The 26,491-nt window shown below is 51.7% G+C and overlaps 3 protein-coding genes across 3 annotated transcripts; 2 read left to right on the top strand and 1 right to left on the bottom strand.

Annotated features, from left to right (window-relative positions):
- The first annotated feature begins 324 nt into the window (after positions 1-324).
- On the top strand, positions 325-2,536 carry LOC108865155 (probable ATP-dependent RNA helicase DHX35). The gene is made up of 2 exons (XM_018641888.1): positions 325-567; positions 746-2,536. Exons 1-2 carry the CDS (start codon positions 325-327, stop codon positions 2,534-2,536), a joined length of 2,034 nt encoding a protein of 677 aa, XP_018497404.1.
- Positions 2,537-2,862: 326 nt separating this feature from the next.
- On the bottom strand, positions 2,863-5,419 carry crn (pre-mRNA splicing factor crn). The gene is made up of 5 exons (XM_003738909.1): positions 5,290-5,419; positions 4,963-5,144; positions 4,630-4,883; positions 4,367-4,521; positions 2,863-4,236 (listed from the first exon to the last, which is right to left on the bottom strand). The coding sequence occupies exons 1-5, from the start codon at positions 5,329-5,331 to the stop codon at positions 2,863-2,865; spliced, it is 2,007 nt and encodes a 668-aa protein (XP_003738957.1). The 5' UTR covers positions 5,332-5,419.
- Positions 5,420-5,529: 110 nt separating this feature from the next.
- mRpS9 (mitochondrial ribosomal protein S9) lies at positions 5,530-7,858 on the top strand. The gene is made up of 7 exons (XM_003738904.1): positions 5,530-5,668; positions 5,931-6,167; positions 6,277-6,539; positions 6,647-6,891; positions 6,987-7,175; positions 7,339-7,515; positions 7,667-7,858. Exons 1-7 carry the CDS (start codon positions 5,600-5,602, stop codon positions 7,756-7,758), a joined length of 1,272 nt encoding a protein of 423 aa, XP_003738952.1. The 5' UTR covers positions 5,530-5,599; the 3' UTR covers positions 7,759-7,858.
- The last annotated feature ends 18,633 nt before the right edge of the window (positions 7,859-26,491 follow it).

Genomic DNA, 26,491 nt, shown 5'->3' with positions numbered 1-26,491 from the left:
ATAGTTTGGTTCTGATCCACATTCGAGAGCATTGCAGCATTGCAGAGGCTCACCACTCACCACTCCGCCGAGAGACCATCTCCTTGACTACCGGCAATGCATCAGCGAAGCAGGTCGACTGATTCACGCAGAGGCATGAGGGGCGATCGCGATCCCCACTGTTCTAGACTTCAGGCGCATCCCACCGGTTTTTCAAATTTTGGCGCTCTTCGCCAGCTGAGAACAGCCGGCGTGCTCCTCCGTTTCGAACGTTTCAGGAGCGCCCATCTGACATTAGTACCCTCGTAGTATGTGAAGGGATATTCCGATTGAATCATTCCCAAAATGAGCGGTCGACCATTCAAGAAACCTCGTTTTGACGATGAGAACGAGGTTGTGGCGGTGTCTGAGCCTCAGTCGAGCTCCGAAGCCCCGAAGGTGATTTTCAATCCATTGACGAACTTCCCGTTGCAAACTCAGAAGGAACGATTGCCAATTTACAACTATCGGCGAGAGGTTCTGTATCTCATCGAGAATCATCAAGTCATAATTTTGACAGGAGAGACCGGTAGCGGGAAGAGTACACAGGTGAGTTTTCGCGGACATTCCGCATTAGAGGCAGAAGCCCTCAATCAGTGAGTCTTCCCGATTTCTACCTCAAGAGCCATTATCCGAGTGAGAATCGGTCTCGACTACTGACTGAGCTCGAAACTTTTTTTTACCGAGGGGGTTCTTCAGTGTTTCTAAGGGGTTAGTCCGCTTCCAGGTGCCTCAATATCTCCACGAAGCCGGTTGGACAGCGAAAGGTCTAATTGGTATCTCCCAGCCGCGTCGTGTCGCATGCATTAATCTCGCCAAACGTGTCGCTGAAGAATCAGGACAACTCGTCGGACAGTTGGCTGGATATACCGTGAGATTCGAGAATTTCGTATCGAAAGAGACGAAAATCAAGTACTTAACGGAAGGGATCCTCATAAACGAAATTCAAGGAGACCCCTTTCTCAGCCATTACGGTGTGCTAATGCTCGACGAAGTTCATGAACGGAGTCTCTTGATGGATTTGTGCCTTGGTCTGTTGAAGAAGATCCTGCGGAAGCGCCGTGACCTCAAATTGATAATCTCCTCGGCGACTCTCGATGCCGACGCTCTGAAACAGTATTTCTCATCCAAGGACAGCAGTGCGGAAATTCTCGCCGTGCAAGGTCGAGCCCATCCGGTAACAATACACTACCTCGAGGAACCGACGGCGGATTACGTGAAGGAGTCGGTGGACACCGTTCGGAAAATCCACGAGAACCAAACTGCCGGCCATATTCTCGTTTTCCTCACCGGGGAACAAGAAGTGGATAAGTGCTGTGAGATGCTGAAGGATTATGCATCGACGCAGAAGCACTCCAAAGTGTTCGTTGTTCCTCTCTACGCGGCGCTACCGTCACGAGATCAGCTGAAAGCTTTCGAGCCGACTTCTCCCCACGTGCGGAAGGTGATAGTCGCCACAAATATCGCAGAAACCTCGGTCACTATCAACGGTGTGATGTACGTTGTCGATTGCGGTTACGCTAAAACGAAATGCTACAACCCGAGCACAGGGACGGACGCATTGGTGGTGGCGCCGATCTCAAAGAGTTCCGCTCAGCAACGAGCAGGTCGCGCGGGAAGGATCGCCGCAGGGAAAGCTTACCGTCTGTATCCCCAGAGCGAATACCAGAAACTGCGGAACTTCAGCATCCCCGAGATCCAACGGAGCAATTTGACTTGGACAGTTCTTCTTCTGAAATCACTAGGGGTCGATAATCTCGTGCGCTTCGATTACCCCTCGCCACCACCGAGTAAGATTTTGTTGAATGCTGTGGAAATACTCTACGCTCACGGAGCGCTCGATCGCGAGGGCAAGATGACCGATATAGGCAAACAAATGATACAGTTCAACTGTGAGGTGCTGCAAGCGAAGCTGATCCTCAATTCGGTGGATTTCGAGTGCTCGTCGGAAATGCTCTCGATTGTTGCCATGATGCAGATCGAGAACATATTCGTCGTCCCTCAATACAAGGGACGCGAGATGAAAAAAGCCAGATATCAGTTTTTCGTCGAAGAGGGCGACCTGCTCTCCTTGCTGAATATCTACACATCTTTCATCGCGAAGCAGAAGAGCAAGCAGTGGTGTTACGACAATTTTCTCAACTACAAAAGCCTTTGCAAGGTTTTAGAGATCAGAGAAAGGTTGAAATCCACTCTCTTGAAACTTGGGAATTCTCCAACGCTCGCGAGTTGCTCGGATCCCGATGTTCTGTGTAAATGCATCGCGTCCGCCTACTTCACGAATGCTGCGTATTGGCATTTCTCCGGAGAGTACCGTTCGGTCTGCGGAGACCATCCATTGGACTTTCACAACGAATCGGCTTTCTTCAGCCAGCGACCCCCGAAGTTCGTGGTTTTCGGTGAAGTCATAGCGACTCATAAGCTTCTCATGAAGTATGTGACGCCTGTTGAGCAGAGCTGGCTCACGGAGCTCGCGCCCGATTTCTATAGGTTGGGAACCGCGGCGTGCGAAAACTGATCATATGCCTAGTGTAAGCTGAAATTTTGAATTCTCGAAGCTGAAGATCGGTGCTCCGATGTGTAAATATGTACAATGATGATGATGATTGTGCTCCTTTCGGAGCGACGGATTTTGGAATGGATATCTGGTGTGAATGAAGCAGTTGTGTAAATAAAAAAAGTCTTAACCCCAAGAGGGATAGGAGTGACCAGATCAGCCAAGACACATTCGAATCGGTATAAACCAGCTCCGTATGACGAATTTATCATACTCGTTCTCCAAGAATTTACATTTTTACAGAAGCCCTCGTTTGTGGTAATTCGAGTAGACAGCCTCGTCCGCAATCATTCCGCTTGGCCGGTTTCTTGTTTCTTCCAAGCTCGAGCTCTCTCGAGGAGCTTCAGATGAGGACGTGCTTCTTCGTCCGTCTCGAACACGTAGTCGTAGTATTCCTCCCATCCTCCATCGCTACCGTCCTCATTGATGATTCTTCGCCTCTTCTTGACCTTCTGCGGCAGCATCTTCTTCACCTTGGCTATCCATTCAGCGTCGCCAACTTGCTGTTCATATTGATACCAAGCCTCGATGAGTACGCATCGTTCCTCCTTCGTCTGTTCTCGGAGGGTCTTCTCTGCTCTCTCGAATACTTTACGTGCGCTGTCGTGGTCGAAGTGGCTTCCCGCAAAGCGACCATAACTCACCCAGACCTTGACGTGAGAGGTTCGATCGAGCAGTCGTTCGTAAAGATCTCGCGTAGCGTCGAAGTTCCTCTGCTCCATCTCAAAGTCTATATAGCCCTTCCAGACGACCTCGGGCATATCTAGTTGGGGTTGGTTTACGGCTATTTCATAGATGGCTCGAGCACGATCGATATCACCCAGTATGCACTCGAGCTCGGCGAACTTCACCCAAGTCGTCGACTTCTCCGGCGAGAAAAGAATGAACTTCTCGTATAAGATACGGCATCTGTCGAACTCACGGACTTCGATTTCGAGCTCGATGTAGCTGCGGAAAAGCTTCGGCTTCGGACAGAGACCTATGGAAGTACCGAGCAGTTTTCTGGCCTTCGGCAGATCTTTCTGACGCACTTCAAAATGAGCGGCCATGATCCAGACTTTGGCGAAGGTGAAGGCTTTGTGCGGGATGATCGAGAGCGCACCCTTGTAGACAGCTCTAGTTCTCTCCAAATCCTCGGCGACGAGCTCTTCGAAGATCGCGTAATAGATCCAGAGATAGATGTAACGACGCCAGTGCCTTTTTTCGATGAACTGCGGAATGTTCGCGATTGCCCGCTCATACACGTCGCGTATGAAGTCAAGATCCAATTGCTCCTCAGCTTCCAGCAGCCGTAAATAATCGAACCAATTATCGTAGTCGAAAGGATCCTCTTCGATCTTTTGCTCGTACTGCAATTTACGTTTGCTGAAGATTACGTTTTCGATTGCGTCCTTGCTACCGAATTTCTTCTCGTGCGTGCAGTGAGCTCTGTACAGATTTTGAGTGTTGTCTTTGGGCAGTCGATCCAACGCATATTTATAGATGACGCGAACTCGATCGTGCTCTCGTTGCTTTTCCTCGAACTTTGCGAATGCCAGAAAGAGTTCCTCGTTCATGTATTCGTCACCGAAGAACTCGATGGCCCGCTCGAAAATTGTTCGAGCTTTTTCCGGTGACGTGTTTTGCTCCTCGAATTTCGCGTATCGAATCCAGTTCTTCACCTGTTGGAATGATTCTCCACATTATTCCCGAATTGCGTCGAGCGACCAGGAGCCTCGATTCCAGGAAATCTTCATATACGACGGACTCGAGGCAATTCAGCTCGGATACCTCCCACGGAGACTCTCTTACCTCAGCGTGAACGAGGATGAAATGCTCGTAGATGTTCCTCGCTTGATCGACTTCTTTATATCGCATCTCGAATTTGATGTAAGTCAGCCAAGCCTGTTCCTCCGGTTTCCATTCCATCCATCTCTGGAAGATCTGTCTGCATCCCGCGATGTTTCCTGCGAAACAACAATTATGTAAGGGTTCTCGTATGAGGCAGATTTCGAGGATTTTGCCAAGAATTCATCTGTGAATAAATGAATCATTTGCGTGGCGAGGATACTAACCGACCATCTCTTCCATGTACGTATATTTGTACCAGAATTGGTTAACGCGAGGCAAGATGGAAACTGCCCGGTCCCAAATATTCCTGGCGTGATTAATCTGTTTATTTTTCATTTCCATTTCGGCGTACTTCAACCAGACCGTCACGTTACGCGAGTCCACATCCAGAGCTCTCTCATACACGGAGCGTGCTCGTTGGATTTCTTTCTGGCTCTCTTCCCACGATGCATACTTGAGCCAGTTTGCGATGACACCCCTGAAAGTGCAGAGTTGGAATTGAGTCAACGAAAATTGACTGTGGTTGAGTGTCAAGTACAGACCATCGCTGAGAGCACCTGTTCTTCCGTATATTATCCTCGAATCCTTTCCGCTTCTTCAAGCGGTACTCCGCTAGTTCCTCAGGGTCCGAGATTTTCTGCTTTGGAGGGGGCGGGACGATTTCGAGCTCTCGCTCTTTAGCTTCTCGGAGGAGCTGTTCCGCAGTGATCTGAACCTCCGCCGGGGTCTTGTTCTTCACCTGAAATACCGGAGTTTTGGTCACGAGGGTCCCATTCTCTTCCTGTGGCTTTGTCACTTGGAGCGCAACTGGACTATATCATCGAGCGCATAAATCTGTCGAGCACTTATCACCACCGGAATATCTCAATCGACTTGACACGAACCTTCGCCACTTTCGGCATCCTCTGGTTCCTCTCTGCCTCCATGGTCGCTCACTTGCTCAACCTTCCCCGCAGAAGTCCGGGCTTCGCAGCACCGATAATAGCGTGAGCGAATTACTCTTCAGCTCAAATCTTCCTCGAATCCTGAATTTCGAATCCTGTAAACACGCCGGAACCATGTACACCCGCTTGCAGACGGGTGGTTTCGAGTCTCTCTCTCTCTTCGCATAACATAAACACTCTGTTGTTGGAGGGGTCGTGCGCGAGGAAGCGCCGGGATCTCTCACGCAGTGCTCTGTAACAGGGGAAGGAGATGTGGAACCGTGCTCTACTGAGTCCGGTTCTCAGAGATGGGGCCCATAAAGTCCTAGGGGTCGTCGCGGTGAGTGATTCGCAGTTTCGTCGTTGTTGGCGGCCGTCAGGCGGTATTAGAATTCGAGCGCTCGTCTCCCGGAGGCTTAGGGACACTCTCACGTCGATTGACGTGGGCCGCTCGACTGAACCGGCCGCGCTGTGGCCGAGGTGGATGGCGGGAATTCCCGAGGTCCCAATCATGGGATAGTCTTGAAAGTACTTTTCATTCCTCTCCCCGGAATTATTCAGAAGTTTAGAGCCCTAGGCTAAAAGTTCGAATCTCTCTCCAGGCTCGCGCGAATTCATCTACGCAGAGCTCAACGAAGCTCGAGAACGTCCTGGAACCTATGGTCAGGAAAGATGAAAAAGCCCAGAAGATCAACCGCGCCATGAGAGCTTATCTGGAACGAGCTCAGACGCAGGAGAAATTCCTTTCGGAGAAGAAAGAAGAATTCGAATTGGGGAAACGACATCTGGCTAACATCATGGGCTGGGACCCTGAGGAGATCACTCAAGAAAATATTGACGTGAGTTCCCGGAAATTCGGCAAGCTCTAGCCAGCTCAATCATCGAACTTGCTCCCCCGGAGACGAGAAGGCTCAATCACTTATCGATTGGGAATTCCCGGCATTTCAGGAAGCCATCCAATATCTTCTGCCGTCCGGGTTGTTCGAACCGAAAGCTCGGCCGATGATGAAGCCTCCCGAAATGATATTTGCGAAACAGAAACTGGCCGAGTTCGACTATACTGGCCGTCCCCACAATTCCCTGTTCTACACGGCAAGAGGGAACTTCTACGGCCGGCTACATGAAGCGTTCTCGCATGTTTTACGGCTCAATGAGCATCAGCTAGCAATGCGTAAGAAAGGAGTGAGGACGCCCGAGGCGGCTGAGCAATTGTGAGTAGAAGACGATGTCGAAGAACTCCTCAGGGATGAGTATGCTGGGATTTCTCGTAGGAAAGGGAACGAATTGCAAAATTTTCCATGATTTTTTCGATTTGCAGCGATTTGAGACCCTACGACTGGATCAACCAGGGAGAGTTGGCTGAACTGTGCTTGGAACGGATCAAAGACGAGCACCACGATTATTTCATACGCTCGATGACACGATTGGCAGAGCATCCATACTCGAACATGGCTCGGGAAATCCTGCTGAAGTACCTGAAACCCAAACAAGTCGAAACCCACGAGCAAGAGATTCTGCCCCTGATGCACGACGAAGCTGGCAATCCCTACATGGAGGCTAGAGGTGAGGGATCTCTATTCACGCAGGTCCTGATTGTTCGAGGAAATCTGCGATTCCCGATTTCAACTCCGATGATCCATTGTTTTCTCCCGCTCCAGGGGAGAGAAAGTCCTTGCGGGCGATCGTCAAAGTCACCGGCAACGGTACTGGGGAAACTCTGATAAATAAGAGCATGAGCGTCGATGAGTACTTCCCTGAGCTGAAAGATCGATTGCAAGTCATGTTTCCGCTGCAATTCGTCGGACTGCTGAATAAGGTTGACGTAGAGGCGACGATTTTCAAACGACGTGAGTATTCTGAAGCGTCGATGAACTTCCGAGAAGTTGATGGCATCTCGTCTTGGGTGCCTTCGAGTCCCTATTCCGGGATCGGACGCCGAAGAGATCGGCAAGATTCAGGTGGAACTTCTCACCTTGAGCTTGAGGCGTTTTTTTCCTCTTTGAACTTCAGACGACGAATACGAGTTGGGGGAGATGGCGAAAAGCACCGAAGAGGAGCAGAAAGAATTAATCAAACCTCTAGAGCTGCGGAAGGGTCAAGCGGCCGAAGCCGGTGCGATACGACTCGCTCTCTCGAGAGCTTTGTGCTCCTTCGTCACTGAAGAAGATGTCAAGCTCATGAGACTCTGTGAGTTATACCACCTTCCCGGACTTGAATATGAGAACCCGAGAAAAATCATGGACGTCTCTCGATCACATATCGAAGCCTGAAGTTGTGCTAGGGGTAATCTCAAATGAAGAAAATGAGCTAATGAATTCTCGAATACGCTGCCTTCCAGCTGGACTCCTCACGAAAGACAAGCGGAAACGAGAGAGGAAGAAGCCTGGCAAGAGAGGCGCGAGGAGGAGATACCCGTGGCGAAAACGATAGAAGCGAATGTTGGGTTCACATCAGCAGAGATATTGGGGGGATACTTTCATTATATACCAAGCTACTTTGATGAATAGAATATATCTGCACATAAACCTAATGACTCTCGTTTTCCATTCGAATTCGTACCCCGACTCGTTCCTCGCCGTCGTTCCTTGCACCCTGATTTCCCGAGAGCGCCGAGCATTTCATTCCAGCATTGGCGCATTTCGGCGGACGAGATCTTGGTTTAGAAATGCAACTACCTAGTTTCTGCTGTGAGTAGGAAGTCCTAGTTTCGCCGCTAGGTAAGAAACTCCGATCGCGTGCACTTCCGAGTCCGCATCTTTGGAAACGGGAAACCAGATTCGGGGAACGAGTCAGGCTTCGCAAGAGTCATGTATGTATGTCTGGTCTTCGAAGCTGTCCACCTTTCTCAAAGCATCGCGCCGTCGAAATCGCCCTTCAGTGAATTATGATAAGAGCTGCAAACTTATAAATAGTCTCTAAAAGCAGAATAGGCAGAAAACGTAGATGGATAGCCCTCGAAATGAATTCTCTCTGATCCTGGCGATCTTACTCTTGATTCAGCGCTCAATCCTGTCCACGGAATGTTACACCGCTTCCGAGGGGAACTTTCGCTCGGTGGAGACGCGCGAGACGCGTCCTTAAGCCTCGACCTAACCATGATCCTCTCAGAGCACGCGCATCTCGAACGAGGAGTGTGCTCAAATCAGCGATGTTAGGGCCCAAAAAGGCCCTCATAGCATACAACAACCGAAACAGGCCAAATCGATCAGAAGCGGACGGAAAAGGCAAAATGAAGCCGTTATGGCGAATTGCCTGAACTTCGCAGCTCTAATCAATATATACTAGTTCGTGATGAAGCTGACTCATCGGAGGAGTATTCGGCTCTCAATTAAATGTAGATTGACGAGAATAATTGTTGTCGCGACTCCCGGGAGATATCTAATTGATCTGCATGATCAGATGTAAGAGCCCACCTCGTTCGCTTCGCTGACTGTGCAATCATTCGCTAAGTAACTCCCGAACACGTTTCCCATCGCTTGACTGAGTCCACCGATGTTGCGCGTTCTTCAGCAGCTTCCAGAGCAGGGCCGAGAAGATTCCCAGGAGCAGTTTCGGCGCAAAGTCGCAGAGGATCGGAGCCTTCAGCTAATCAGAGCGATTGAGCCCTGATTCCGTGGGGTATATGGACCGATGTGCCCCGCTATGCATCTGAGGGAGTCTCCCTGCTGATACCTCTCTGTTGCGTCACCAAGGTACTCCTGTGCTTCGGCCTCGCAGCGATTCTTTCATATCCTCTCTATATTCTCGAATTGTTTGGGCTGCTTTATCAATCTGACGCACCTCGACTCGGTCTTCTGTCTCCAATCGTGAAGAGAAAGACAACCCTCATCTGAGTCAAGCACTGGATGCAAATCGATTCCATCACTCGCAAGACGGGTCTAGGGGTGGGAATCACCGGACATGGCTCACCGATACGTTTTGCTCTTATCATGAACTAGCCTCCCCGAGGATTGATGAAAATGGAAACGTCTCTGATAATTTTCCTCAACATCAACGGTTCCGGCGGGTATGCTTATGTGTCCATGACCATGAACTCTTTCAGGATATCGTTCTGAATAGTCCCGCAAAGCTATTTCGGCGATACGCATTGCTCTCAAGTTGCTATGGTGAGAGAGCCGGCACCGTTCATGGCCATCGACGCCGAAATCTCCGTCAAGCCTATGCCGTCGAATCGAGCTTCCATGTCCTCCGTGCTACAAATTAAGGCTACCACATCGAACGTACGCATCGGAGATGATTTCCGGGTTGAATCGAGATATCAGTGAGCAGAAAATAATTAATGGATCACAAGTGGGAAGGACGATCTCGAACATCATACCTATCGACCGCTGAACCGCCCTGGACCCCTGCATTCATGCTGTCCCAGCAGACTCTGTTTGATTCCTCGACCGTGGAAAATCCAGCGTACTATCGGATCGTACAGGCCATGTCCATTCGGCCAACGCCCGGAAATACGCGTCCTCGAAGCTGACGTACAGATGCTGTCCAGCTGAGCTTGTCGACAAGACGTTGCCGGTGGAAATCCTGCGAACGATGGTGACGCCGCATATCTATCCGGTTCACCGAGTGGAAGCGCATGAGGCTCAGCTCGTCATTGTACCGAGAGGGGATTTCAACCTCGGGTGAAATCCCCCGCACCTATGTTGACAGATTCTTCCCGGAATCATCGGTAGACACATCCAATCCGCGCGGAGTTTGGCTGGATGTATGGTTCTCAGTGGTCTCACCAGAACTGTCGGCGTCGTCAACAGCGTCCGCCGCTCCACATTCCGAATGAGAAGTTATCTCAGCCGAGCTGAAGCATCAGCGGGGTAATGTTATGAGTTATGACCGATACCCTGGCAATCGGGCAATCGGACGCATGGTGTGCTCCCTTAGCGGTGATGCGGTTAGGATCTTACTCGAATGCGAACTCCCTTCACACTGTACAGAGACAGAAAACTCTCTTTCCAGGAGAAGCATCCCGAGCCCTTCTCCGAGCCAGTGAATGATCTTCCGGTGTCAGAGAACATTCTCAAAAGCAAGAATCCCTTTCCACTTACAATGTCGAAGGGCTGGGAGGTTTAACTATAGGGCAGGATATGGCTCCTCGGAGATACTGAGCGATCCTCGAAGTGTCAAATAGGTACTCAGATGTACTCCGAGAAAATGTCTGGCAGGTACCCAGGCAGCTCAGAAATTCATGAGCATAGGCATCGATCGATTATGGACTCATAGGTTGCTCTGGTGGACATTGTATTCTACGGGGAAGAAATCAATGGGGTCGAGACAAAACTCGCCCCGAAAAACCCGACGAACCGTTTGGAGGTGCTCATCAGCTCAAGCAGTTCCTTTCTCGAGCAATGCGCATCTCCGATCCATGGTTCATCGATCACGTCTCAAGCAGATCCTCATGATCCTCGAGGCTAGCTCTCTCTTCGAAATTCAAGAATATTGGGAGGTGAGGTCCTATTCCTCAGACCATCCGATGCTTCTGATTAGTACTTCGGATGATAGCCGTTACCGAGAGATGGAGAGGAATATTTTACGTTCGCTCCTCCTCGGATGAGTTTGGTGCGGAGAATCGGGTCTCTTTCAAGCTGACTTCAAATTCTTTATGCACGTGGACTCCAGACGGCAGAGGAAGAGGTGATAATTCAATATGTCTTGGGGAAAAGTTGCGGATGAGCAGGTACGCTGAGTACAAAGAACTTCCGACTATTGGAACCTCGGCTGGCACTACTATCGATGCTCTCGCCAAAAATCCCATGTGAAAATCTTGCGAGTCTCCTCTCGTGGGAAGTCCCGTCACAAATAATTGCGAGAGTCATTCGAGACCGCCCAGGGCGCTACTCGACGAAAGGGCAATGGACTATTCAGAAAAAAGATTCACCCATGTATTTTGGTTTTGCGCGAAATTCCCGCTCCCAAATCCCTCCCAATTTTTTTGAATGTCGTTTCGGGAAACCGCCCGAACGTTTCAAGCCTTCAGCATCTCGCTTTCACGGCCAGGATACACTTTGGTCGTCTAGGAGTTCATGGCGCTGTGTCTCTCTGCTTCTCGTCCAACTCCTCGTGAGCCAGCAGCGAAATGCCGTCTCGTAGACTCGTGACTGCACGGAGCGTCTAGATATCGAGATCATCCGAACCAAGATCTCTGATCTGCCAAAAGTACATCATCTCGCCAGAAAAACATCGCCAATCCGAATAATTGGGAACGAGAGAACCGCCGCGCCGTAGAGCTCGTCAGATACAAATGTGGGGGAATGACATCGACGATCCGGATGCTCGAGCTTTTGACAGCTCTCCTCTAGCAGCAGTAGAGCACGAGCGATCCACGGCGCTCTATTGGTCCGTCTGTGAGTTCTGAGGCCGTGCCTGAGCTACCTGCCCAGGCGAGCGACCAGCCTTACCGGCTTGTTCGTCGCTGCTGCCGCTACTGGTCTCTTCGCGGCCGCCTGTGAGCATGCATGCCAGCTGGTTGGCCGCTTGTCCCAATGGCCAGTGAGCCGCGCCGACCGCTTCTGCTGCGAGTCCTCTCGTCGCTCTGAGCATCTAGTACTCAAGCTTGCTTCTGGCGGTGTGTTGTGATCGGATGAACTGACTTTTCAGTGAAATTTTAGGAAAACTACGCTTCCGAAATGGGTGAGTCTGCGTCAAAAGACGGTCGAGAGTTTACGCAATCCTATGATCCCAAACGTTCCCGGTGGCAATGCGGGGTTTCCCGGTGAACTTCATTGCGTGCATACGCGCCTCAAGGCTCAGCCAGGTTCTGTCCCGGGAATTCAAAAAGGATTACTGCTTCTACGTTGCCGTGAACGATTGATTCGCCCGTTACGAACGGCAATATTTGGGCTTGATGCTTATCGAGCGAATCTGGAGTGAACGATGACGCCAGTCGAAATCTGTCATCGAATTCGAACACTGTCACACCGTTGAGCGATCACTGACGGCTTTTTGAGCATGTTCTCTCGACGTGCGTCTAACTCCTCCGAGTCTGGCGGGAAACTCGGCTCCCTGTCGGGTTCCCTTTGCATCGAATGATTTTACAGCTTAGATGAGAAATTTCCGTGGAAGTTTCGCTGCTCCGTTCCATGTTTGCGGGTTGCCCAGGTGCCCGGAGAGTCTTACTCATCGCTAGACAGGCATCGCGGATTACTCGTTTTCGCCATCCTCAGCACGTATGACTTCTCAGGCTGTATGATTCGACGCTCCCTGACAGCTCCAGAATGTCAGGATCCTTTCCTAGTAACCCCGGGAAGCATGTTCCCATATGATTCCATTGAGAAATAGATTTAAATTCGGTATCGAACTGCTGCTTCGGTGCAGGAAATATTTGCTCAGGGAGTTATGGAATGACCGACTGTCTGTTTGACGATATGAGAGGAGGCGAGGACGATGACAGCATTCAACCTTCAATTGGCACTCCCTAATTCGGAAAATCTTCATTAGGCAATAATTAAAATGCAAGAACCACCTATCTGGCTCAAGCCAAGCGCGAATTCGTCTCAACAGCGCCGCATCAGACGAACACAAAATCGGCTAGACGAGGGGCGCAAACAAGAACCGAATTCATGTGGAATTTCCCTCCGATCAATACGAATCCCTATACCGAATATATATACCGATGTCCCATTGGCTATCCCCGCTTGAATCGTCTTGCATATTCACAGATCGACTCCTATGCATACCCCTTCCCGAGAATACATATTAATATACATATTTTCCATACTTCGATTGTTTGTAGTCGTTTCCCTTTGAACATGAGGCATGTGTAGATTGTTGTCTACTGGCGATTATCAGGGTAGAACGAGATTTGGAATATTCATCTGTCCATTGATGGGAAGAAAATCGAACGCTGAGGTGATATAAGACTTATTCAAGGCTCAGAAGAAAGAACGAACAGCGAATAGACTCATTGATCGGGGATGCGTGTCCGACGGCGATTTCGGATTCTGGGACTCTCGATCGCGGATTCTCATTGCTGCTAAACTTCTTCCTTTTTCGGAGCGAACGGAAGCGGATTGTGATCACTCGGATGAAACAGCGCGCATTGGAACGACCGCGACGGCCAATGCATGGATGAAAAGCACTCACCGCTAGATCGCGTGTGATGTCATCGCGGTCCTCTTGGCGTCAGCTCGAGCTGGCTCTGACGCCGGGTGAATCAGGAGCTGCGCAGATTTGCTGATCCTGCAGACCTTGTCGTCTCTTGTGCCCGATCGAGTATTCGATGCCCATGCCGATGATAGAATGACAGGTTTCTGGCGCAGCTATTCCAATCGAGCCTCATTCGGATCGGATGATGCTTCATCGGTTTGACTCAACTCCCTTCGTTAGACTTCGAAGAATATCCCAATGAGTCAAAGGAACCAAGAAATTTTTGAGCGCTCTTGTATGTCCTCCGGGTGAGAGAGGCGTGTCACATGATCTCAGGATAGGGCATTTTTCCGCGAGTCATCAGTGGGATCCGTCGTTTAGGTCTGAAGCCCGTAAACGATTTCCGGCTCTGGCTGAGTGTTTCTCGACTCTCTCCCTAGCAGAGTCGGGACAAGACTCGTCTAGCGTTTTCCTTGATGAATTATAATGAATGGAGCTCGGACTTCACGGCAAAATGCCTATGACCGCCTTTTCGACGCTTTTCCTTCGAATATAGCTTTTTAGTTTTTCGCGCCTGAAGTACCTCCTTGAGCCATCAAGACGTCGAATTCCGGAAATTCTGGGGAAATTTGGGGTCTACGAACGGATTCGGCGATGAATAGGATCGGCGAACCCATGCTCCAGGAACACATCTTGCTTCTGATAGAATCCGATTGTCCGCCTGGACGTCTATTCTTTTCGATGATGTAAAATGCTAGGCCTCGATTACTGAGCGATGAGACTCCGGGAGACCACGTGGATTTTTTATCAAACGGCACTGACGGACGGTTTGATGCGGCGTTTGCCCTGCCTATCACGCCTGTTTTGCCTAGTTTTGGCGCCTATTCTGTGGTACTTCAGTGCCTTTTCGCCTGCCATTCCCGGCATTTTTCAGTGACTGAACTCCCGAGCTCTAATAACGAGGATCCGAGCCATTTTGTCACCAGGAGAGGAAACAAGCACCTCGCCATAGTGAGCGCCGCTCCAGTGAGAAACCCCTATCAGAATGGGATTCCAGTGGAAACCCCTCTACTCTTGCCCTTGCTAGGATCTCAGCTCAATGATTGAATTGAGATGAACGAGTCCATCAGTGGACGTATCTGTATGACAGACAATGATCCTTGCGCATCGTGTGCGCTCTTCATTTGCCTGCTGGTGCTGATGATCGAGCGAAGTTAGCTCGATGAGGCTTCCCTCGCCACGAGCACGTAGATCATCGATTTCGTCCGCGGAGACCCTTTTCTGGAATGCTATCCTCGATATGTGTATATATTCACATACCCTTTGTCTTAACCTTTACTTCTTGTCAGAAGTAATCAGCGTGGCCCCCCTCTGCGGGTCGCAAAGCTCATCCCGCGAAGGTCGTTCTACACAGGGAGCACGCTCTCGCAACTTCGCGAAGACCGAATAGCGGCTCCACTGCTACGAACAGATTCAGGCATTCGCCCCATTTGATGGCCATGTAAACTATCGGCTCGATGGCTGCGATGTTTTCGCCGTATTTTTGAGCAGTCGCAAAACGTTCGAACTCCGGCGAACCGATCCAGTGCCGACGCTCGGCGGAAAGATCTGGGTAAGAGTCTTCTTGAGCGAATTGAGTGCGAGTCATCATATCGGTCGCATGTTTTCTCGGGTCTTTCTCGGGGTCTTGTTGTTGTCATCGCCAAACGCCGTCCCTGAGCTCGCAAAAATTGTCTACGTCACGTTAATCTCGGCGAGGCTATCATCTAGCTACTGCGACGTCGTGTGCTTGTGTTGGGAGGCATTGCCTGTCCCCGAACGCCCGGCGGTCGGTCCCTCCCTCTACTCTCCCCGCTGTGGTCGGCGTAAAGACGAAGGAGACGAAGATGGTTAGGTTGGTTTTCTCATCAGCGCCATTTGGTGCTGAGCTGGTAATCCCCGGCTAATACGAATGCACTAAGCCCAATGCCCAGCTTAGGATCTCGGCTCGGTTAGGCTCGTGCCGCTCTAAGTGCGCCACCGGGCTATCCAGCGGTCGTGGTGCCGTCACCCCACAGAAGCGACGCAGGGTCTTGAGGGAGACGCGCTAGATATGTTGCAGCGGAGACACAAAGCCTACCAGCTGAAGGATTATTTGCACTGCTCTCGAAGACTTTCCACAGGAAATGCTCTTGCGATGCCCCTCGAAATTCCACAAGACGTTGATGAATATTGCGTAGCGGGTCGCGGCGAGTTCCGGTCACGCAAGTTCCAGCGACCCCGGGCGAGGGTCATTCCTCGGCATGATTCAATCAATCACTGGATTCAGTTGCGATGCGTCGAAGTGGAAGAAGGGAGGGATCATCAGATTTGAAGCGGATCGAACGATTGAGATCATTCGAGGACTGGGTAAGCAACCCGCCGGAAGATCGGGCAGGGGGGGAGGAGAAAGCGATCGAGGGACAAAGAACCCGAGGGTGGTAAAGCTCGGGAAGAGCACCGGGGGGGATGTCGGCCATGGAATCGAGTGCAGATGCGCCGATGGAGGGACAAAGTGAGAGGAGAACAATGCGAATCGCATGCGGAGAATAGGACCTCAGAAGGAAGAGAGAAATTACGGTAATTATCGCTTGAATCGAATTGGGGATCAGCGGGAGCACTGAGACTCAACGGACAGACCGACGCGCGGGCGGAGAGTCGTCGGAGTCGGTGGTGGGCGATTGGGAGCCGAATTGGGCTCGGGGGAAGCGCCGATTGTCGCCACGAGGTCGCCAGGGCCCAGTGGCTCCTCACCGATAATTGTGTAGTTAAAATATGCAAATTGCATGCGGCCTCTCAAGCCACTGGGCCTGGCGAGGCGGACGCATCGGACGAGGACCGAATCGAGGGGTAGAATGCGAATTCCTCCCAAGGAGTCTACGACTAAGCATCGCGGTATTCCACCTGACTGTCAAAAATTTGAACCCAATCAGGCAGCTGAGAGACACGAATAATGGAACGACGTCGCCTCGACGTAGGGGGAATCGACTGCGTCCCGCAGCAGTCGCCCTAAGAAAATCAGTCGCCGGTAGACGCAATCCTAGGATCGGACCTAAGAGCTCTATCGATCCAGAAGCATCGGTATCCAAAAAACGTCCCTAGGTCGGAGACTCGCACGCCAGACTGCTCATTTGAACGTTGTCCAGTCGGCTCATCGCTGCGATTGGCTTCGTAATTAAGGCCCTGTGACGTCTAGCGGATTGGCGAGTCTGTCATTAGCGATGGGTGTTGTGTCTGGGAGTTAGCTTTGCTCCGCGTGGGTCACACAGTTAGGTCAGAGCTCGGGGACCGGGCGATCGACTGAAAAACCGGGTCGAAGAAATCGAGGGAGGACGATAATATCGGCAACATATGTACAGCATCGGGAACGAGAGCACCAAAACGCTTCCTAGAGGTACGCGCATACGAATGGACCCGGGGGAGGGGGGGGGGGGGCGGAGTGAACGCGATTTGGAAAAGAGAGCCAAGACAGAAACAATAAGCGGGACTGAATCAAAGCCAGTGAGGAAATGCGGGCCATGCGAGGCTTGCGAGCAAACAAAGTCCTGTGTACTCTGTCCCCTTCGCACGGTTGGTCAGTCTACACAATTGCCGCGCTCAGTGGCGGCGAGGATGCGCGCGTGGTCAGAAAGCAATGAAGGCTCGAAAGTGGGACTCCGTGATGCCTGCTTAGCAGTCGGTGGTCCACATGCTGCGACATGAGCGAATCCGCGTAAACAAATCAAACTCCGGTATCTCGGTGATTGCGGGGTAAAATCGAAGGCCGCTTCGATCCAGATCATGATGTATGCCGATTGTGACGTATGCAACTTTTCCGGGAAGGTCAAATATTATCCGAGCTGGATATCGTCGCCATACAGTTTCTCGCCCCCTTGTCCAAATTCGTCGTTCACCTGATCCTTTGTATTGACTAGAATGATCGATTGCGAGTTGAACTTCGGACCGAGCCATCCCGTCTCCTGATTCGTCCTTAGCGTTCATGCGATCGTTGTATTTAATGGAGAGAGGTGAATCATCTTCCATGTTCATGCCCCGCAGTAGAAGCGTCCTCCTGCGTCTTCCGTTTCATGGGACACTCATGATTTTTCGTTGCTGGATTGGCAATCGGGTCACATGCGGAGGCGGTCTGAGTTCGTTCGTTACGTGAATCTCGGGAAGAAACGGGCACGCAGAGCTCTGTTGACACGGTCCTTGCTCTCTTCTCGCTTCATCGTCTTATTTCGTCTTCGTCGAAGACGTCGACTCTGTTTTAGCCGACGACGCAACGTCCTCGTCTAGTATGTGGGTGGTGTGTTTTTCAGGACTTTAGCGTGGATAAATTCAGTATTCCGGTCTGCTTCGTTCTGCTGGTGGATTGAATGAGCGAAGCCCCGATTTGGAGAGCCGAGCTGCATGGAGCTGGCTACAAAGACAGCCATGCACATCGTCTCACTGAGGGTTTGTTGGTATGAAGATCACGGCATAAACTTTGATTTTAGGTCTCGCCGTTTCCTCTCGTCGTGATGCTTCTGCGTTTCTCAACGCTCGCTCGTTCCTTCTCTCGATACTCGTCGTTATCTCGCTCATCCTCTCTCTCATCGCATATTCCGCAATGTCCGCCCCTTCTCTCAGCGTCTGACCTTTTTCATTCCGTGAGCCTCCCGCGCAAGTATGCGGGCCCGCCCGACCGCATCGACGTCTTCATGAGCTGCGACATATGATCGAAGCGACAGCGATGCTTCCTTTCGACGCTCAGCTTCCCTCAATTCAGGCCGAGCTCGGGTCTTTCTTCTCGATCGTGAGGTTTCTCTCAGCGGGGAAAAATCTTGTCAATGAGAGCCCATGAATTTCCGAAACCTTCGCGAGCGGAATATGTACGAGGCTCCCCGATTCGTCATTGTCGAAACCGAGCGTCGAAAACAAAACGATGAACCGCACAGTAACTTTCGGCAGGCACAACAGCTGCAATTTTCTAGGAGGGGGATCTCTCGCAAAATGATGCATACGGTCGGGCCAGCGCTGAACGCACGGAATGAGGGGCAGGCTGAGTTAATTGCACGTTGTAAGAACGTTACGGAGTCGCGACTCAGCATTTCTTGCAGTACCGAGCCCTATCATTCCGAAGTGGAGCTGCCGACCGGCGGACGGAGTATGCCAGGGATTTATTGAAGCAGTCACTCATTCACTCGTTCGAGACCGAGCCACCGACCGACAGTCAGTCAGTCACTCAGACCGTCGGAACAGAGAAACTCTAGGAGACCGGTGACGGAAGCTCGATGCTTGTTTTTGTGAGTTGACGGGGGAGGCAGACGGTGTGAGAGCTGCGCGAGGAGTCCACTGGTGCGATTCCTTCGCTGCTTCACCTCTGAAACGGAAGCCAGCATGGAGTGCCGCATATTTGAAATTAATGACCGTTCGAGCGAGCTAGCGGGCGGGCGGGCAGGCGATTGTGAACAGACGGCATTCAAGGACTGAGCCCGATGAAGGGAGAGGAGATCGCTGGGGCAAAGGGCCAGTTTTTAGAATTCCTCCGTTAGCCGGGAGCTCGGATGGAAACATGCTTTTGAAACTTTTCTGATGGAACTCAGATCGCTCCGGAGCGCGATGCGCTCATAGCGAACAATCGAAACGGGCGGCAGAGGGAAAGTAAGGAAGCCAGACTACATGGAGTTCTCATTCGGACGCTTTTGGGAATCGGTTTTCGAGAGAAGATCGGATCTCTAGAGCGCGCTGCCGGTGCGGTCTCAAACAATGTTTCTCGGATCCGAAGTATCCGCTCAACTCTCAGAAGGTACTTCACTCCCGAATGGTTGTCCATCGTTCGGAAGCCGAATTCTCCCGGGCTCCTCTGCACCCCGGATTCTGAGGATACGCACGGTAGAACGTTTCCCGCAGACCGAATTTTAGGCCGCACCGCTGAGTTTCGTTGAGGGAGTGAGAATGAACGGGCATGGAAATGACAGACGACGAATTTCCCGACATGTTTAATTGGACGGAGAAGCAAGAATTTAAAGCTTCCTGCGCTCCCAGTTAATTACCTCGGCAGCTACGATTCCGTGCGGTTTTGGCTCTAGTCCAAAAAATACTCGTGCCGCTACGCTCGAATCTTTTTTGGCAGTTCATATACCCGCGCGGTTCCACGAGCGTTCGCTCTCTCGCCGACTCGCGCTCGGGACCGACTACCAAACCGCCACAGGAGCAAGCAGCCCCTGGGGACGAAATCCGCGGTACAAAACGAAGAGCAAGAGGGCCAAGTGGCGCCCGATGGAAGGAACGTTCCCGGGAGCGCCGAGCTAGCGGTCGACAAAAACCGACTCGGGGAAACATTCTCTCAAATTGAAATTAACTCACCAAGAGCTGCAGCTCCCAACCTGAATCGTTCGGTACGCCTCCGTGCTGTCTGGCGGAACGGGAGAGAAGCCTCCTGACTGATGACTGCGAGATGACTGCAGTCCCGAGTTCGGGAACCGCATATATAGAACGTATGTAGAACTGGCTAGGAGAGATTACTGCTTGTTCCTCGCTATAGAGGAAAGGACCTCGAATTGATCGAGCCTATGGATTAAACTAGTCTCCCGGTGCGGTGGGTGGCAAGCATCAACGGGTTCTTAGTGGGAGACTCTAAAGGGGTGTGGAATTAGAAGCTTCCAGCTCGACTCGGCTTCAGGTTATTCTGTCGCATATTCCGACCTGATAGTCGAAGTGACACAATCGGAGGCGATGCGACGCGGACAGGGACGAGAAATACCGCGGGTCGCCCTTCGTGCAGTTCTAGCCCAGACTTTCCTTCTCTGTACAATTTCATACTGACTGAACCCTGCAGCACATGGGTCATTCCGCTCAGAATATCGTCCTTCCCGGCGACGTCAGACACTGATCGTTACTGACGCGATCCTGAATAGCTCTATTTCGACGACGCACGCAATCCCCTTGGAGGAGCGATGAACGCGTTTTTACGTGGATCAACATTCGCGTCTCTTTTTCTTATCAAAGTCGTCGACCATGCTGCCAGCGGCAACTTCTCTGCCGTGCTGTTGGGCCGAGCTCGACAGCTCGGTAACTCCGACGACATGGCTCCCGTGAGTCCCGCAAGGAATTGCTCATGGAAGATGAATGATTCATCTTCCATCTGCTCATCGTCAGGTACAAGCAGGACAATCTGGTGAAATATCCCGAAGCCGGACGAGCGTTTCATTCTAGAGAGCGATTGTGGTCGTTTCTTCCCTTTTTTGACGAAAATGATTTTGAGTCAACGTTTTCGTGTGGCCCGAAAGCTCCCGAGTTAGGGGTCGATCGAGCCGCAACGATACTACCGGGCGAAAGGGAGAAGGACCTCGAAACCAGCTAAAACTGTATCTGTCGTGTCATCGATCTTCATTACTTCATTTACTTCTCGGGCAATATTGTAAACACACGGACAGACCGACTCCGTGCTTGCTTGGCTGACGGGTCGGGGTGACGGCAGACACAGGAACGAAAGATCGAACTTCAAGCGAGCAACGGAGAGACTCACTCCAGTCCGTCTAACGTGAGAGCCTTCGCGATATGCTGGTGACGGCAACCTTCCGCATCGATACGCAAATCAATCACAGCGGGAGCGAGCGGGCGAGAGAGAGAACCTTTTACAGGAGCAGTCGCAGACATTGCAACCCAAGTCTGGCAGTTAGCGGTCCAGTCGTGGGTCTGGTGAAGGAAAGTTTTCAGGCTCGGAAATTGCTGTGTCACCGACGGTTCATCGATCGACCGATTGATCGAGCCTTGGGATCATCCTGCTCGACGCGTAAAAACACGATGGGTCGACTGAACGGTCTCCCATGCTCAAGATGTGCGTACAGGCAGACGGCACCCTCCTCGATACGGGGAGACAGGAGACTTTTGATTTCCTCAGCGAGCGTTGGCTTCCCTTCCTTGATCCCGGATCCCCGTACCGTCGACGGCAGAGAAAACACTCGGAAGAAGTCGCTCCCTCCGGGTCGCAGCTTTTCGGAGGAATTCCTTGTATCATCCTAGTTCTTCTCGGATCGAGGATCGGCCCCGGAGCGCTAAGGTACAACTTACGTCTGTTCAGAGACGCTATCGCATCAGAAGCCTCAGAGCTCACGGAGGCGTTTGTGGTTTCTCGAGCGCCAAAAATTTTGTTCCTCGCCGCAGTGAGCTCTTGTCATCCAATGACTCGCACGAGCACAGTTTCCTGCGGCGCCGAAAAAAAATTCGACGCGCGACTCGAGCCTACCCACCGCTCAATTTGATGACAACAGGGTCTAGTTTTATGCATTTATCCGGTTCTCATCGAGAGCATTGTAGGCATTGTGTCGGAATCCGTCATCGGGGCAGCCCCAAACTGGTGATTTCGGCCAGGCGGTGATATTCGTTGAATCGTTGTTTGCTCAGCTCTGAGTTCTGAGTTCGCTTCTCCTTCTCCGGCGACGGATTCACCGGCTGGCTGAGTAAGTGAGTGGGGTATTTTATGACAGAAAGCAGTGCTTACGAAATCGCAGAATATCTCCTATATACGATACGCGCTGATTCATGGCTGTGAGCCGAGATAGTGAGATATTCACAGCTGACGAGTCATACCGTTGTTGTTGGTGTTGTAACCGCTACCGGAGTTGTTGTTGGTGTTGTAACCGCTACCGGAGTTGTTGTTGTTGCGGATGGCACTGCGAGTTTCACTCGGAGCGGCGAAAGGAATCGAGGAAGTTGGCCATCAGGTACCTGCGTGTGAATGGGAAACTGCAGTCGCGGGTGAGTTACGTGCCGAGCTCCTAAAACGTGATACAAGTTCTTTGAGGCTCCGCGCAAGCTCGGCCGTTCGCAGACGCGTATACAACACAGATGTAGGCAGCGGCGACGGTGGGAACGGCAGCGTGAAAAACAACAAGAATAAAAGACGAGACGCCTCTCTCCCGAATGCGGGACGCTAATCATTCGTGCCTAGGTCCGAGACGTTTCTCAAAGGGTTACGAGAGTTATGTTCTGATCGAAATAAAACGAAGCGAGGGAAATCCTTGCGTTCGCTCTCTCTCGCAAATTTTTATTCCTCGTCTCTTCAGACAGTGGAGGGAACCACGAATCTCTGCGATACCGCTAGACGAGAACGGAGATCCGAGACCTCCGATGGGGAAGAAATGGAAGAACGTACTCGAATCTACATTCGTTCCGATGATGGTCCCTCGATACCCCGACTGAGCTCTCCATGCCTCCTCTGAAGCCCTCAAGATCTCGGAACTCGCTACAATCGACTGATTCGGATCTATCCGAATGAGACGGAGAGAACCGACGGCGCGTCGAAAGAGACTGACGGACGGACGAATAAACGAAGCACTATTTGCTTTTCGGAATTGAATACGAGGTGCTTAGTGGACGGAAAATCAGTACCACGGAGCCTTCACGGGAGCCTGTGAGGTATCGTCCCGGAGGTATTGATAGACCGATAACGGGTGGAACATACATAGAGGAGGGGTTCGGTGGGACGGAAAATTCCTATGACACTTATGCATACGATGACGACAGCGTCGAGCTGACATCCCGGAACGCTCGGATGCTTTGGCTTCGGAGAGTATCTCTCTTTTCGTTTCGCGTCGGTATCTCTAGAAAAGCGTCTCTTTGCCGATTGTTCTCGATAGAGGATGATCGGTCTTTCATTTCCATATCGCTTCGGAGAAACCGCGGCGATGAGCTCCGGATGTATTACTCGAAAATCTTCATGATTATCGTCGCGACCGTCGCAAAGACGCTCTTGTTGTTTTGGTGTACCGCGTCAGCCTGATTCTCGACTCACTACGATACGATGCTGCTCCGAGTTGCCGGGGACCGAGTATCCGGGAGCGGCCCACGACCGACTCGGCGTCAGAGTGGGCGAGGTAGCGTTGCCGAAACCGTTGGCCTGTGCCCTCCATAATACCCCTCTCCACCGCTTTTTCTGAACAACAAAAAATCGGAGACATGAGCGTCGACAGCGAGTACGAGGCGATAAGTTCAGAGCGTCGATCTAAGAACAATGGAGTTTGTCTCTCATTCCGGTACTCGCCGTCAGCCAGCTCTCAGTGAACTCCTCCTGAACAACGGAGGCAACGAACGGGAAGAACGACCGAGGGCAACGTCACAACCTAATTCCCGAGCCAGCCAGCCCGCGTGCTCGACTCACTCCTGCCATCTACCTCTCGCTTCACGCTCGCATGGTCGATGTGCTCCACGGGCGTGAAATCCAGAGGGCAAGGCGATGTCGGAAGTCTTGAAAATGAAGTAGACTTCTCCGAAGGATGCCACGCGGCGGCCTTTCGTTTCATCTCCTGCTAGCGGTCTCCTCCGCTCACAGGTCGGAACGCCAACACGGCTAAAACTCGTCGACGGTCGCGTCGACGACGCACGTCAAGCGCAATCTGGAGCCCCGCTCAGAAAGTTAAGTCGAAGAGGGATTTTTTTCCGTATTCAGTCGCTACCTCATCACAGCATGCAGACGGCGCGAACGTTTTAGCTGTCGGACGAGATAATCCAGCTAGACGGCCACGCTCGGTAAGGAGCTCGTACCGACGCTCTCGAGACAAGCTCGTTACTGCTCCAGCAACTCACCGCTGCACGAGACGTTCAGGACGACCCGCTCGGAACGACCGCGGAGACGAGGCCTCGAACGGATAGCGATCGGGTGGGGCAGCGGACGGGGCTGAGGGCTTGCACGCAACAATTAGCTTATAGCTTAGTCGACCTGGTTGGGATAGCTTTGTTATATTAAGAAGTTTATATCGAGACTCGTGTAGTGGAGTAATTGAGACGCTTTCCCACTGCACCGAACGACACAACTATCAGCGGAGGCAACGGCGAGCGTCGGTAGCCAAGTCGGCTCGGCGACAAGTTCAGGAACAAGATGACGGCTAAAAGCGTGCACGCGAACGCCCCCCATAGTCCTCGTCCCAGGAGCCACGGGAATATTCACGGTCGTGCGAATACATTCCGATGAAGTCCACGGCTGAATAATGATGATAATAATAATAATAACGATTAATAATCAAGTGCTGTCGGCTGATGCAACGTTCTTGCGAGCGAGGACGACCGCCGCGGAGTGATGAAATAGCGAGGAATCGCAACAACGTCGACGGCGGAGACGACGTTCACGATTGTGCTCCTATCAGATATTCATCGCGTTGGCGAATTCCTCAGCACACACGAGCCAACATCAAGGGCGAGCTGAGACGAGCAACGTAGATGGTATGGTTACTCCAACATTAGACGTGCTTGCCCGCCCGCCCGTACGTCCGCGCGTCGACGGAATGGAACGTGCACGAAGACGCTTGCTAGCGAACGAACGAAGACGATTAGATCGTTGGCCAAGGTCGTTTGCATATGTCTGCACGATCGCCCGCTTGCCGGACCATTCCAGCGAGCGAGTCTGGCCCCGAGATTGTTTGTTCGTAGCCGACTACGAGCTTGTCGACGGCTTGGTGTTCTCTTAGTCGTTTGCTCATTCATTTGCGGGAGTCCGTGATTCTTTTCTCCAAGGCGAAGGAACGCGTGCGCGAAGCGAATCCGTACCGCGAGCATCTCCAGGCTCTTTTGTTTACTGTACGATCAAGAACTCGGGAATAATGAAAAAATGAATACTTTGAATAATGAAGGGGCGGACGTGTTTTTTGAAGATTCCAGGCTCCGGAAATCCCTCCTCCAAATTGTTTGATGCTGTCGTTCCAATTCACATGTATCTGGAAACTACATATGGGGCCGATACACGAATCCGATCTGCCGCACCGAACGTTTCGTGTCGTCGTCTCAGTCGATATTCTTCGTCTCTCGATATTCTTATTTCACCGCAGTCCGACGATCGGTGTGACTTGGGCTCGCCGGAAAATTTTTACTGAAACTTCCGCTTGAGTCTCTGGCAAGGACGGGGAGATGTGACACTCGAATGGCTTCGGCTGTGACTTGGCCTCGTTGAACGTCTCGGGCCCGGCTGACTCGTCACGTCTTCCACTGGGACGTGCACTCGGACTCGGGTGGATGTAGGCATTTATTGAAAAGCGGACTCTCCGCTTGACTGCCCACGCTCTGGCGTTCATGGGTGATTGTCTTCTTTCGTCAGAAGCTTCGTTCGACGGAGAACCCGGCTCCCGACTCCTTTATTCGATTCCACGCGCAATTAATTTCCGGCTCACTCAGGAGAATTTCATCGAGTATTAATATTGTACGTTTTCGCTCTCGTGATCGCATCGCTCGATATGGTCGATTGTCAGCCTAATTCCACCCATCGGAGTCGGGTGGGCACTAATAATCGAGAAGAAGGCGTCTCGTCGGCGAGAGTGATTTTCCGTGTCCGCTGCGAGTTTCCCACCGCTGCGTCTCCCGCGAGCCGACGCGAATCGTGGCGAGACTCCGGGCTCGGGATTTCGGAACCTCTGGCGACCGCAACAAAGTGACGAAATATTTTCCGGATTCGCAACGGCAGAGAAAGGAATAGGAAGCGATTTCGAGGAAGACGTGGAAACTCGAGAGTGCGCTCGCCGGAGGATAGAGAGCGGGAGAGAAAGAGAGGCGAAGAAAGTTGGGGAGTTCCGTGGGAGGGAGATTACTCCGAATCAGAGCAAAAGTCCGCCGGAACAATAACTTATGGGGAATTCGGCATTGTCCAGTCGGACTGTTGTTGTTGCTGCTGCTGCTGCTGCTGCTGCGGCTGCTCCCATAACAGCTGCTCCTGCTCTTGGTGCGGCCCCGCTTCGAACCCCCCGCTTTGGTTGGTGCGGCCGCGACTGCTACCACCGGCAGCGCTGCTGCGCGGCCTGCATTCCGGCGGAAAGTAACTTTTTCAATTAACCCTTTGCCGAGCCCCCAGTTCGTTGGTTCGTTCGTTCATCGTCGGTTCCATTCGTTCGGAGTCCGGAGTTTCTCTAACCAAAGCATCTTGAGCCTGCGAGCACTCAAACGGTCACATAGCTCTTACGGTTATCCGACGGGCGAGCTGGAGTATTTTTTCTCCTGCCACGGAACTCTCTGTCAGATTCTCTGTTGAAGTGTGAATTCCATTGTGGCCGAGCTCTCGGACTTCCTCGCCTCTCCTTCCGTGTCCGAGGTTAGCTCTGCCGAGCTGGCGCAATAATCT

This window comes from Galendromus occidentalis, unplaced genomic scaffold, assembly GCF_000255335.2.
Source record: "Galendromus occidentalis unplaced genomic scaffold, Mocc_1.1 scf7180000076357, whole genome shotgun sequence".
Taxonomy (NCBI): Eukaryota; Metazoa; Arthropoda; class Arachnida; order Mesostigmata; family Phytoseiidae; genus Galendromus; species Galendromus occidentalis.
This window is presented reverse-complemented; position numbering and strand designations above follow the sequence as displayed.